Source organism: Neoarius graeffei, chromosome 24, assembly GCF_027579695.1.
Source record: "Neoarius graeffei isolate fNeoGra1 chromosome 24, fNeoGra1.pri, whole genome shotgun sequence".
Lineage (NCBI taxonomy): Eukaryota > Metazoa > Chordata > Actinopteri > Siluriformes > Ariidae > Neoarius > Neoarius graeffei.
This window is the reverse complement of record NC_083592.1, coordinates 46252407-46266555: the sequence shown is the minus strand read 5'-3', so window position 1 is coordinate 46266555 and position 14149 is coordinate 46252407. Positions and strand designations below refer to the sequence as shown.

General features: G+C 43.2%; 1 protein-coding gene across 4 annotated transcripts in view; it reads right to left on the bottom strand.

Moving 5' to 3' along the window:
- The window catches only part of trafd1 (TRAF-type zinc finger domain containing 1), a 33158-nt gene that overhangs the window by 15903 nt on the left and 3106 nt on the right, over positions 1-14149 (bottom strand). For all 4 annotated transcript variants that reach the window (XM_060907380.1, XM_060907382.1, XM_060907381.1 and 1 more), the window contains 3 exons: positions 12837-12972; positions 11160-11213; positions 10624-11038 (listed from right to left, as the gene is read on the bottom strand). In XM_060907380.1, the coding sequence (XP_060763363.1) occupies positions 10624-11038; positions 11160-11213; positions 12837-12972 (605 nt within the window). The remainder of the gene's footprint in view (positions 1-10623; positions 11039-11159; positions 11214-12836; positions 12973-14149) is intronic.

The window sequence follows — 14149 nt, the reverse complement described above, 5'->3', positions numbered from 1 at the left end:
AGCAGGAGTTTGTGCTTTCTGATCAACTTGATAAGCCGTTTTGTTTTTTGGCAACACTACAAGCTGGACCCTGCTCATGTCCTTGCATGTCATCGAAGAGGAGGGTCAAGAAACTACCAATCATGGCAACATCAGACCTGTTTACCCCAAATTTGCCCTGTTAGTAGTCTTGCAGTATCTTGTCAGTAGTTTTGGTAAGCTGTCAGTAGGAATTTTACTGGGGTCCAATCTATGTATTGTATCGAAGACAAAAAGTAGAAAGCAGCCTATTAGATAACAGTACTCATTCAAGTTGAAAGTAAGTGATAGATTACATGAACAAAATTTTAAAAATTAAAATCTAGCACTGGTCTTATTTTTTCTGTCAAGTTAAGCACCTGTGAGAACCAAAAAGCAAACCCATGTAAGATTCTAGATCTGCTCCATAATCCTCATATTACCAAGCCTAGACTCTAAGGTCTACTTGTTGACTCCTCATACATTTCATTATTTCAGTATCTCTGAAATAACCAGAAGACTAGCAGTAATACTTATTTAGGATGCTACAATAAGAAAAAATATTTCAGAGACCATACTATGCTCTAATAGGCTACTTAAAGGAACAGTCCACCGTACTTCCATAATGAAATATGCTCTTATCTGAACTGAGACGAGCTGCTCCGTACCTCTCCGAGCTTTGCGCGACCTCCCAGTCAGTCAGACGCAGTCAGACGCGCTGTCACTCCTGTTAGCAATGTAGCTAGGCTCAGTATGGCCAATGGTATTTTTTGGGGCTGTAGTTAGATGCGACCAAACTCTTCCGTGTTTTTCCTGTTTACATAGGTTTATATGACCAGTGATATGAAACAAGTTCAGTTACACAAATTGAAACGTAGCGATTTTCTATGCTATGGAAAGTCCGCACTATAATGACAGGCGTACTAACACCTTCTGCGCGCTTCGGCAGCGCATTGATATCTGAGCTCCGTATCAATGCGCTGCAGAAGGTGTTAGTACGCCTGTCATTATAGTGCGGACTTTCCATAGCATAGAAAATCGCTACGTTTCAATTTGTGTAACTGAACTTGTTTCATATCACTGGTCATATAAACCTATGTAAACAGGAAAAACGCGGAAGAGTTTGGTCGCATCTAACTACAGCCCCAAAAAATACCATTGGCCATGCTGAGCCTAGCTACATTGCTAACAGGAGTGACAGCGCGACTGACTGCGTCTGACTGACTGGGAGGTCGCGCAAAGCTCGGAGAGGTACGGAGCAGCTCGTCTCAATTCAGATAAGAGCATATTTCATTATGGAAGTACGGTGGACTGTTCTTTTAATACTTGATTGGCAGCTATACTGATCTCACACTCTTTACTAACAAATCACAAGTCATTGATACCTGGCAACTTGACAAAACAAGAAAAAAATGTCAACATCAAAAAAGTTTAATTTCAAGTTAACAAAGTTTGACATTGGCTAATAACTGAACATGCATTTATGGCAACTCAATTATGGCATTCAATGCAACGTACGGTAAACGTGGCTTAAACGTGATTAAACATGGCCGCGCCCATGACTATACGATCGATGTTCGATTCCCACAATAAATACGATTATAAAGTAAGTAAGTCATGAACAAGGTTTTTTCTAGAAAAATTTAGTATGAGGGCGCTCACAATGGCGAGGGAGCAAAGCGGGGGGGGAGATGGTGCCGGTTGTCCCCCCCCCGCCGTGCAAAGCCTTTGAAAAATGCTCCAATGGGACATTCTGAGGCTATCTGAGAGGGAAATTGTAACAAATTGTCTGTCAACACTGAAAAAGAAAGAAGTACTCTTCTTCTGTCCTGGACAGTCTTTGGCTTTCTTCCGCTTCGTGCCGCGGGATGACATCTTTAAATGCCCAAGTGTCGTCAAAAACAACTCGCGAACTACTTCTGTCAAAAGCTCCCGCGCCGGTGGGTGAAAGGTCATTCAGTCATTCAGTCTCGAGAAATCTCGCTCTACAAGTCAGCTGACCTTGTATGTAACCCATGTCAAATCTCGTGAGAGCAGCCGCGACAAGTAAACAACATGGCGCCCCAGTCTGGAAAACGCCAATTTGGATTGTTTTTGCACCGTCTGGCGGTGTATCTACTATGATTGGAATATTTTTGGAGCAATTATAACGTATTTGATGATCAGACACATTGTCACGTAGTGTTGCTGGGATGTTTTCACGGAGTCGGTAAGGGGGCGCATGCCGAGAGTAAGAGGGCGCAGCGCCCCTGTTCCCCTGTTTAGACGAAAGCCTGATGAAACATTTGGCAACATTTCGGCCATAAATCGTAGTTTTTGGACAAGAATTCGTAGTCCGTATTTTGTTTTGAAAAATCGTAGGAACTACGGACAAATCGTAGGAGTAAACAGGTCTGCAACACAATGAACGTGTGGTAGGAGTTGTCAAACTAGGGGTGTTTTCACACTTGGTCCCTTTCAGCCATCTAACCGAACTCAGATCGATGGCTCAGCATTTTTTGCACATATGTGAACACTCCAACCGTACCCAGACCCCTTTAAAGCGAACCGAACTGAGACCACCTCAGGAGGTGGTCTCAGTACGGTTTGCCTAATCTGCGCATTGTGAACAAAAAGCGCACCGGGTTCACTTCACCTTTTTCACTGTAGTTTAACCTTCTTCATTTGCCGCAGTTGGTCACGTGACTGTAGCAGGGAAACTCAACTTCCTTTTGGAACTTACCACAGCCACTTTACAGTTCTCTGAACTGATGACTGACTGACTGACGAGTCGGCCACAATAAAAAAGTGAGCATGGCAGCAGACATTTTGATTCAAGAGAAAATTACCCAGAATTCCGTGCACTGGGGGTCTGACGGCTCTAGAAGACCTGGTGTGAACAGAAAGAGGACTGAGGCCCCATCAAAGCTTAACTGGACCAGAAAGAGAACCCAGTCCTCTTTGTAATAAATTCACAGTGTGAACACAAAAAGAACCGAGTTCTTTTTCTGTTGGTCCACTTTTTGGTCCACTTAAAGAGGACTGAGTCTGGTTCCTTTAAAGGGGACCAGGTGTGAAAACACCCTAGGTGAGAAAATAAAATAAAAAAAAATTCTGACATGCTGGATTTTTCATCGCGGTGTCGTGGGCGTCCCTGAGGCCAAATTGCTGTCCTTCAATTATGTCACACTACGAGGCCTGTTCATTGTTCCTAGCATTCATATTCAGGACTGACACTGGAAATCTGTTGGCCACGACAAAATTGTGTCAAAATCTAATGCTGGCATAAGAGTGAGAAAGAGAGTCTTTTGATAGAATAATGCGTTTTAACATTGGAAGCATAATCGTAATTAACTTCTTTCATAAGCCCCTTACACACAGCCGGTTCAAGGCAGAACCCTTACACTTTTATTCCGCCTCGTGTTCTGTATAAAAGGTCTGAACAGGAGGTCTGTGTTGTTCCGCCTCTGAGCTGGAACAATTGGTAGAAACAGAGCTGGAATTGACATCTGTGTAAAAGGGACAGTCGGCGCAGTGGGCCAGGGGTGTGACGTTTTTGGCCTTAACATTGTACTTTCCGAGATCAAAACGTCTCCATCTATGGCATCTAATGCCGCTTTTCCACTACCAACGCGGCTGAGTTGGGTTGAGCCGTGCCGTGCCGAGTTGGGCTGAGTCGGGCTGAGCGGGGCTGTTGGAGTTGCATTTCGACTACAACCGCGCTGAACCGTGCTGGCTGGAAGTGGGTGGACACATTGGGTGGAGTTAGCGGAAGTGGGTGGACATCACGTGATGTCGTTAGGCGGCGCAAACAGTGACATCAGTGATCTTTTAAGCGGTAGTCTCACGACCCGGATAGTAAACAATAAACATGGAGGACATGGAGTCGTTAGTGTTGCTGGTCTTGGTGCTGTGGCTTGTTGTCACCGACAATGCCAACAGATACTGGCAAGAGCGTATAGATGAGGCGAGGCGCATAAGGCTTCAGAAATTCTCGTAATTCTTCTTCTTCCGGGTTTACAGATCCCAGCGTGTTCGCGGGGCGTGTGTGGGCATGTGAGGACACTCCTCCTCACCAATCAGTGCACAGGGGAGTGTCTCCTCACGCCCCTAGCCCCACTCGGCTCGGTTTGGCTCGCTTCACCCCCACTCCAAAACCGTGCGAGTTTTGGGTGCTAAGCAGGGCTGAAGCGAGCCGAGTCGTGCTGCTCTGAGGTAGCCGAAATGCGAGCCGTGTCGGGCTGAAGTGAGCTGAAAAAGGGTAGTGGAAAAGGGCCATAAGGTCCATGTGCCTTTCTGCCTCAAATTGCTTCCTATTTCTCTTCACTTTCTCCTTCAAAATATATCTGATCACTTAATCATGTTCTTAACTACTACTCTATTCCTTGTTACCTTTCGCTCCCCCCCCGACTCGGTCAGTGTCTCGCTTACTACCCCCCCGACTCGGTCAGTGTCTCGCTTACTACCCCCCCGACTCGGTCAGTGTCTCGCTCTCGCCCTCAAGTTTTCGAGCGCAGTTTTCTGTGACACCTTTTCCCCAAAAAAGCCAGCTCAGTAAGTGTTCTAAAGGAACATATCAAGTCCTGGTGTTCTGCCAACAAGCTTGTTTTGAATGATGGCAAAACTGAACTCTTGCATATTCACTCAAAGTTTGCCCGGTCACTCTCTACCTTACCTGGAATTGCTGTCGGTGATAAAATTATAGCACCCAAGCCTGCGGCCAGCAACCTTGGTGTTCTCTTCGATCATAATCTATCTCTAAAGGGTCAGATTACTAATTGTTGCAAAGCGTCTTTTATGGCTTTGAGTAACATTGCTAAGATTCGATGATATCTGGATTAAGACCAAGCTGAAAAGTTGGTCCATGCTTTTGTCACCTCTAGAGTGGACCACTGTAACAGCCTGTTGTATGGCTTACCTGCTTATGAGATCAACAAGCTTCAACGGGTCCTGAATGTTGCTGCCAGAGTTGTTGCAAGACCAAAGCCTGATGATAATATCCAAGATATTCTGAGGAGGTTACACTGGCTTCCAGTTCAAGATCGAATAATCTACAAGATCCTGTTACTGACGTATAAAATACGTAATGGCCTTGCACCTCAATACCTAACTTGTCTCTTGAACAATTACTCTACAACTCGATGTCTGAGGTCCACTACGAAGAATCTCTTGGCTGTTCCGCGCACATATACAAAAACTTATGGAGATCGTGCTTTCTCTGTAATAGCACCGAAGCTCTGGAATGCTCTCCCTTCTGAGCTTAAAGACTCTCCTTCAATAGATAGTTTTAAATCTAAGTTAAAGACATTTTTGTTTAAGTGATTAACCACCATGATTATTATTTTTTTTTATTAGCTATTCGTATCTTGAGTATTTTTTATGATTCTTACGGTAAAAAGCATTGAGATCTCTGTGAACATGCGTTTTTAAGAAATAAATAATTCTTCTTCTTCTAAAGGACACAAGCATGTTATATACACACACTGAGGCTTCTACTTCCCTTAAACCTGAATTATTTAACAGAAGTGATTACATGTCACATATGTTGCTCAGCAACTTTGCTTGTGTTTGAAGAGGGGTATAAATGTGACGGCTACCAAAAGCACCCCAACACTCCGTTCACCCGCCGTTGTTTTTAAAGTAGCAGATTTCCAATGTGTAGATACATCACCCTAGACCAGACCTGGGCATTTTCCGGCCCGCGGGCCGCATCCGGCCCTTTGGTTCATTCTGACCGGCCGGCGTAAGGTTAATTAGAAATTACAAAATAAACGTATTTTCTAATTTTACCTCATGCATGGACTGAATGTGCATTGCTTTTATTTTGAAGTTGTGTTCAATAAAAACGCAATGCGCGCGACATGAACATGACATGAAATCCCACGAAACCTAATCCCGCGATAACTACTTCCGTAATTTGTCCAGACCAACCACAAACTTGTACGTCATCCTTCAAACGGTCCAGCCAATCACACATGGCCCTTTTCCACTACCCTTTTTCAGCTCACTTCAGCCCGACACGGCTCGCGTTTCGACTACCAAAGAACAGCACGACTCGGCTCGCTTCAGCCCTGCTTAGCCCCTAAAACTCGCACCGTTTTGGAGTGGGGCTGAAGCGAGCCAAAGCAAGCCGAGTGAGGCTGGGGGCGTGAGCAGACACTCCCCTGTGCACTGATTGGTGAGGAGGAGTGTCCTCACATGCCCACACACGCCCCGCGAGCGCGCTGGGATCTGTAAACACCGTAAACCCGGAAGAAGAATAATTACGAATTACGAGAATTTCTGAAGCCTTATGCGCCTCGCCTCATCTATACGCTCTTGCCAGTATCTGTTGGCGTTGTCGGTGACAACAAGCCACAGCACCAAGACCAGCAACACTAACGACTCCATGTCCTCCATGTTTATTGTTTACTATCCGGGTCGTGAGACTACCGCTTAAAAGATCACTGATGTCACTGTTTGCGCCGCCTAACGACATCACGTGACGTCCACCCACTTCCGCTAACTCCACCCAATGTGTCCACCCACTTCCAGCCAGCACGGTTCAGCGCGGTTGTAGTCGAAATGCAACTCCAACAGCCCTACTCAGCTCGACTCAGCCCAACTCAGCACGGCACGGCTCAGCCCGGCACGGCTCAGCCCGGCACGGCTCAGCCCGACTCAGCCGCGTTTGTAGTGGAAAAGCGGCAATAGTGTGACATCACCAGCAGGCACCGGAGCCCGAGCCGATCTCCGGCGAAAAACACCAAATGAGGTGATTAAACTACAAATGTGGGCATCATTATTATAATATGATGTATCTTGCTTGATATTTGGAGTAGAAAGACAATATTGTGATGTCTTTATTGTGTTTTGGGGTGAATGTGACTGAAAAAAAAAAAAAAAGGTACAAACGTTCACATTTTGTTAACCATTGTTTTGGGAAATTTGATTGAATAAATGACATTTTTTGTAAGGCAACCTCGTTTTTTCCAGACTCTTACCAGTCTTAGCAGCTTGTAAAAACAATGTTATTTATTGCTTTATATAAAGAAATACAATTAATATTATGCAGAATTTAGTTCAGCCTTTTGGTCCGGCCCTCCACAAAATTTTCTGTTTCTCATGTGGCCCCATGGAAAAAATAATTGCCCACCCCTGCCCTAGACGCTGACGCTCCGCTGTGACATGCCACGCCTCTAGTTGCAGAATACATTGTAAACACACACACCAGTGTGACCTCATTCTGCTTTATACAGTTCAGTGTAAATCACTAAAGCCGTACCTTCTTTACGCCAATATTACAGAATACATGTAAAAGGGTTATTGATGTTCCATACAATTAAATGCAAGTTTAATTTAAGCTTATGGAACTTAAATGTGTACAGAGCTAAAAAAGGTGTGCCTTATTTGTTAATAAATTAAAACTTGTAGAGTAGAGTAAATTGCTGTAGTAGCTTAAGAATGTACTGTTACTGGAAAATAATTAACGTCACGGTGGTAATAGTAACTTCAGGGCTAGAGCACCGTCAACCCAGGAGCAGGCGAAACTGTAGAAAGGTTCAAATATCGTTTTACTGTATTTCATACATGTCAACCTTTGGTCAATCAAACCTGTATAACCAACCTCCAAAATCGGTATTTCCCTTATAAAATCCTTATAAGATGCAAATTAAAATAATTTACCTAAAATTTGAATGAAAATTAACAATGATATATCCAAGTTACTTTTTATTCAATATTAATAACAATAAACCTTCAGAATGAATACAAAGCTCCAATGTTCGACAAAAACACAAAGACTACGTTCAGACTGCACCCTGAAACGACCCATATCTGATTTTTTTGCCCATATGCGACCTGTATCCGATTTGTTATTGACAATCTGAACGACACAGATCCCATTTTTTCACATGCGACCCAGGCCGCTTGGATATGTGGTCCTAATTCCGATGCATATCCGATATTTTCACATGCGACTGCAGTCTGACCGGACAGGTCGCATTCATGCAACCTACACGTCATCAACAAGAGACAAACGTCACTATTCTGCGTTGGCTAATCCCGCCTCTTTGGTGGAAAACAACAACATTTGTACAGTTTTCAGAATTTAAATAGACTTTTACAGAATTGATCAAGCTAATGGTGGATTTGGTAGGGACCTGGATGTTAAACCATCCTGTATTACAAGATTATAAGATTGTTCTGGAAATTTCCAGTAATTTGACACCTTCGGTCTCATTAGTCTGCTGCCCACATTAATCAGATTATTGTGTGAGTTCCGCCGCCGCCACAAAAACCACATCGCCAGGTCTCGCCTCATCTCCATGATTTACTTGCAAACTTGAAGAGTGCGCTTTTTTTTTTTGTTTACGTATTACGTAGATGTGCTTATTACGTGTCAATTTGCGCATGCGGGACACTTTTGGGTCGTTTTCCGTTCATATTGGAGATCGCATACAAGTCTCATATAATTGGTAATGTGAACGGCCTAACAAAAAAATAGGATTTCACAACAAATCGGATATGGGTCGTTTCAGGTTGCAGTCTGAACGTAGTCAAAGTGTCACTCTAATGTTCTGAATTGTACTCCATGACAGCTTTTTTTTAAGCAGTCTGCACCAATACCTCACGAGGCTGCATGTCAGAGCAAGTGTCTGTGTTGATCTTGCCGGAGTGCCCATTCAGAATCTTTTCAGTCGCTAGTGAAAGTCGCTCAGGTGGAAATATGCGTTTCAAACAAAATGTTACTTCCCGGTTGGCGGGATTCTTGCAATGCGGTGTGCGCATGATCAAAAGTGGAACGAAGTCTCGCTACCACAAGATAACGCGCGATTTCATAAGACTCTTTACTGGCTGTACACAGGGCTTTGAACCGGTTCAAGGAACGAAAACGAAAACCGGGAACTTTTTCTATTTCACATGGAACAGAAACGAAACCAGAAACTTTATTATTTTTTATGTTCCGGAACAGAAACGCTTATTAAAAATAATGGTAACCGGTTAATACCGGTTTTTATTTCGTTCCTCAAAGTTTCTGTAGCCTACAAATAGTCATTCTTCTCCTGCGGAAGTTTCTATGACCCGCTGGGGTTCACTTCCTGTGTGACGTTCGCTGATTGAATGGAGAGAGCGGGAAGGTGGACTACTAGTGAATACTAGGTGAATTACTGAGTGTCTGAGCAAAGAAGAGTCTGAACGATGCAACCTCCCTATTGGCTGTTTGTAAAAATGTATCAGTTGTTGCCCCTCCCACGGGAATCATCGCGCGCTCGAGAGCCGAGACCTGACGAGTTAGTTCGTTGGTAGCAGAACAAAATGCCTGGACACAAATCGGGTTTTCAGAAAAGGAAAGAAAATAAACGGAGGGTCGAAAATACAAAAAAGGAGGCAGAAAATGCAAAACGAGTTTTAAGGTAGGACAAATGGTTACTTTTTAAGGCAGCCCGCCGTGGCTGCAGGCTTTCAGTTGTCTCATTGAATGGTTACTTTTCTGAGGCAGCCCGCCGTGGCTGCCTGCAGGCTTATTTATTATAGCCCATTTAGTTAAAATAGTTGATATAAAATGTTTATAGTTATAGTTATGTGATGGTTGTCCTGATTTAGACTGTTTTTTTTGGGGGGGCGCGATGTTGCACCCGGGTCCAGATTAGGGGAGAACCGGCCCTGGCTACATTTCAGCTGTAGTTTATGAATGTATGTACTTGCATAGATGTGTACTTCCAATATGGCGCCTAACAAAATCTCGCGGCGCGGTGACGTCATGCGGTAGCCCTCTATAGGGCCTGACTAGCCTTTGGTAACACACTAAACGAATTATCTTTCATTTTTGGCACTTTTTCTGTTTGTGTAGATGGGAAGACATACTGAGAATCCAAATCACCAACATTTGAAATAATAATTGTTTTGAATTATTTCTTGTCTTATTTAATGAAGGTTGTAATAGAATTAGCCTACATTTGGCTTAAGCTGGATGAGACAGAGACATAATTTTATAGCCATTTGTTAAACAGCTGACAGGGAACGTAATTAACCGTTCCGGGAACGAAATTTTTTTGTTCTAACCGGTTCGGGAACGTCTATTTAATGGTGGAACCCAAAACCGGAAACGTTAAAATTCCGTTTCTGTTCGGAACGAACCAATAGGAAAAAAATTCCGGTTCAAAGCCCTGGCTGTACAGTACGTTTGTAAATGTTATGCGCTCTTTTATCATCATGGGAATTGATTATAGCTCTAAAATATTGAAGTTTTTTTTTAAAAATCCGTATAACTTTATTTGTACACCCGTATACTACGTTTATCGAATCAAATCCGTATAAAATACGGACATTCCGTATAGGTTGACATGTATGGTATTTGAACAAGATCATAACTACAATGATAACATATTAGAATGAGCACATTAAGATAAACCTGAGATTTGCTTTGTAGCTGCTGCTGTAGAAAATGAATTAACCCCCTCCGACCAATCCAATTCGAGAATTCGACAATAAACACCATGATCTTTATCGCCAATGGAGATATCATGAGATACAGTTTTGCCTGTGCTGTAACCCACACATGATCGTGATGGCTGCGTTGGCAGTTTTGTGAGGTCTCTGGTATGAAAAACCCTACAGTAGATTTTGTGGAGTAAATAAAGAGCATCTAACCATTCTTGTACTTACAGCGAGCAAATTCGTTGTTTCTCGGCGCCGTGTTTCTCCTGGCCCCAGTTCCCACTGCTCCTCTAGTGCTGTTGTGCAGTCTGCTCTCTAGTGGCCGTGGTGGGCCTCTGCGCTCCATTAACCCAACACCACTGTTATTATTTCTCCTTTCTTGCCCCCTCAACAAGTTGTGGATGGACTGCGTCTCAAACCATGCTCCAGGAGACTGGGAGACCGTCCTCCTCTCCTGGGGAGGCGTGAGGCTCCCGCACAGGGCTGGATGGATGGGTTTCTCCCTCAGCATGATGTTGCACTTGCACACGGGGCAGGGTTCAGTACGCGTCCCGCAGTACTCCTCATGTTCTCCGGCTTGGCTGAAGACCAGCTCCAGCTCACAGTATTGACACGGGACCAGACGCTGGCTGCACTCAGAACTCTGCAAACACAGCTCTGTGTGAACATCCAGCTACATGGGTTTTCAAGATGGTTACTACTAGAGATTCCAGAATGAATAGTAAGTATAGCTGGTATGCACAGCTAAGCTAACACTGGAATACCTGATGGGTCTCCATGAGCCTCTTTTCAATCTTCAGACCACATTTGCATAGTTCCTGAGGGAAGTAAAACAACAACAACAACAAAAAAACCTCAAAGCATAAACTAGTCACTATTTTCTTTCTTAAAAGAGCTCTTTGTATAATATTTAACTCCCTTTGCTGCAACAAAAACAGTGCCTCAGAAATATAATGGCTCCGTTTCCTCTGGGGATGGAGCATATTTCTAGGCTGGGGGAGAAAATGGATGGATGGATAAATAAATAGAAAGAAAGAAAAAAAAATCACCACCAGAATCCTGAAATAAAGAAAGGAGCCAGATCCAAATGCATGGCAACATTACAACACTGACAAAGTAACTTCAAAAATGATATAAATATATGATTACAGGTCTAGACAAACCTTTAAATGCCTGGAAATCAAAAATGTTTTTGTATTGACTCAATGTAGAAGTAGTAGTCATAAAATAAAAATCTGTAACAAAGTTTGTACTTCAAAAAAAAAAACCAGGGTGCCAAAAACTTTTGCACAGTACTGTATGTGAGGAAAAACAAAAACAAAATGACAACATATAAAGCCATACTACATTAACTTGTGTAAGCAGGCTTCAAATTGCTTAAAAACATCAAAGTCCTTTTTTTCATGCTTACAATTAGGGATGTCCCGATCCGATCACGTGATCAGAAATCGGGCCCGATTACGTGGTTTCAGACTCGATCGGAATCGGGCATTACCTCCCGATCAGGGATCGGATATATATCTATATAATATATTCTCATTTTTAACACATCAATAACACTGCGTTGGCACAGAGTGAGACCAGACCTCTTGTTTCAACACAGCAACATCAACGCGTGCGGCATGACATCACTTTGTAGCAGAGACACTATTGGTTATTGGCTGCCCGTTGCCGGCAAAGTTGAACACGGAAGCAGTTCGAAGCGGAAAGCAAAGCATGTCTGCGGTGTGGCAGTATTTCAAAGTTGATGACAACATTGCCATAGCAAACCGTGAAATATGTAAAGTTGGAATTTCAAGGGGTGGACAGGAAAGGGCCGCATTTAATACAACAAACCTGATACGGCACCTGAAAAACAAACACCCGACACAATACAGCGAGTTTTTAGTGCTGTTGCAAACGTGTTGGATGACAAAAACAGGCTCAAACCTGAAAGGGTAGAAATGCTTGTTTTCATCAAGAAAAACGTTCATTTCTTTAATTGAAATTACTGTATACCACTGTGAGATGCGTTCTTAAAAGCAAATTACTGGCACTGTGGCAGTTTTTTTTTTTTTTTTTTATTTGTTTACATTCCTGCCAGGTATTTTAAGGTTATGTTTTTAATTTATGTTATTTATTGTTCAAACTACCTCACGTAAGTGCTCTGTTTGCTAACGGAGTTGTTGGATGTTAAAATAAGGTGTTAAATTAAAAAAAAAAAAAAATGAGGAACATCCTGGATCTGTTTCTTTCCTCGTCTTTATTATTTTTTATGGATTATAAGAAGTATCGGATCGGGACTCGGTATCGGCAGATACTCAAAATCAAATGATCGGTATCGGATCGGAGGGCAAAAAAACCTGATTGGGACATCCCTACTTACAATACACATGCTATGAAGCATAAAATATCATTTTAAATCTCCTGCGCTCACGGCCACAGCGGTGTATCGATGATACCTGTGAATGCTCCTGCTCTTTATGTTGCAGCAGCTCAGCTCGGGGAACAGGCTCCTGGCACACATCACACAGGGCGATATTGCGCCGACAGTGGATCTCGTGTGTGGTGAAGTTGGCTTCAGGAATGTTATGTTTGCTGCAGAGGTGCACGGGAGAAAAATCATGAAACCAGGAAGAGTGAACAGTACTGTACAAAAGTCTTAGGCACATGTAAAGAAATGCTGTCGACCAAAAATGGCTTACAAAAAACCAAATATTTCAACATTTAAAAAAAGGCCACAATAAATGAAACAGTCAATATTTGGTGTGAGACGACCCTTTGCTAGAGCCCTGCACTCCCGTGGGAGTCCCGCGGGACCCGACGCAAAGCAGTGCGGCGCGGGACAAATTTTGAAAGCTCATTGCGGGCGTGGGCAGGAGGGGGAGTGCACAATGCGGGCGCGGGCGGGAGAGGTGATAAGCTGCAGTCCCGCTAACTAAAAACGTGTTTAAAATAAAATTTATAAATTATTAATTTATGTCTATCATATATAATTTGTGCTGGATATTTTATTTGGCATTAGTAAAAACATTTTAAGATGCCTAAATTTGCGGATGTGGTCTAATCTCGCGTACGTTTCCGATTCCTTTCCGCTCTTCCGTGTTTGAGATCTCCGATCATGGCAGAAGAGCAGAGCTCCTCTAGTGAAGCTCACAGTGCTTCAGAAGTAAGTGCTGCTTTAAAAAGAGGTACATTTACCGTTAAAAAGTCAAGAGTATTAGTCCTAAGTATTAAAAAGTATTTAAAAAAGTATTAAAAAGGACGGTGTATCGCACAGATTGTTCAATTTAAAGCGAGAAATAGACAGTGTATAATCTGAGGAGCTGGATGTGGTTGCGCAGCACTTCATATGAGAGGAGAATGAAATCGCGGTTGGAATCATAACGCCACAGACTCGGAAGTGGGAGTGCGCAAAGCGAGAGCTGTCAATCAAAGCGAGAGCTGTCAATCATGAGCGCATGCAGCGCTCAACTTGGAATATGTCAGCAGAATGTCAGAGTCTAAACAATAAACTTACAATAAATGAAGGATCGGTCAGTGGAGAGCTCAGCTAAGCTCAGCATGTTTAATTCCCCAAGCCAATGACAGGAACTTTTGTGAGAAATAACAACAACGTCTGAATCATGCGGGATTTGCGGGTGGGAGCGGGACAAAATATGGCAGGCACGGGTGGGAGTGGGACTGAAAATCATAATTCTTTGCGGGAGCGGGACTGCACAATGCGGGAGCGGGACTGAAAATCATAATTCTTTGTGGGAGTGGGCGGGAGCAG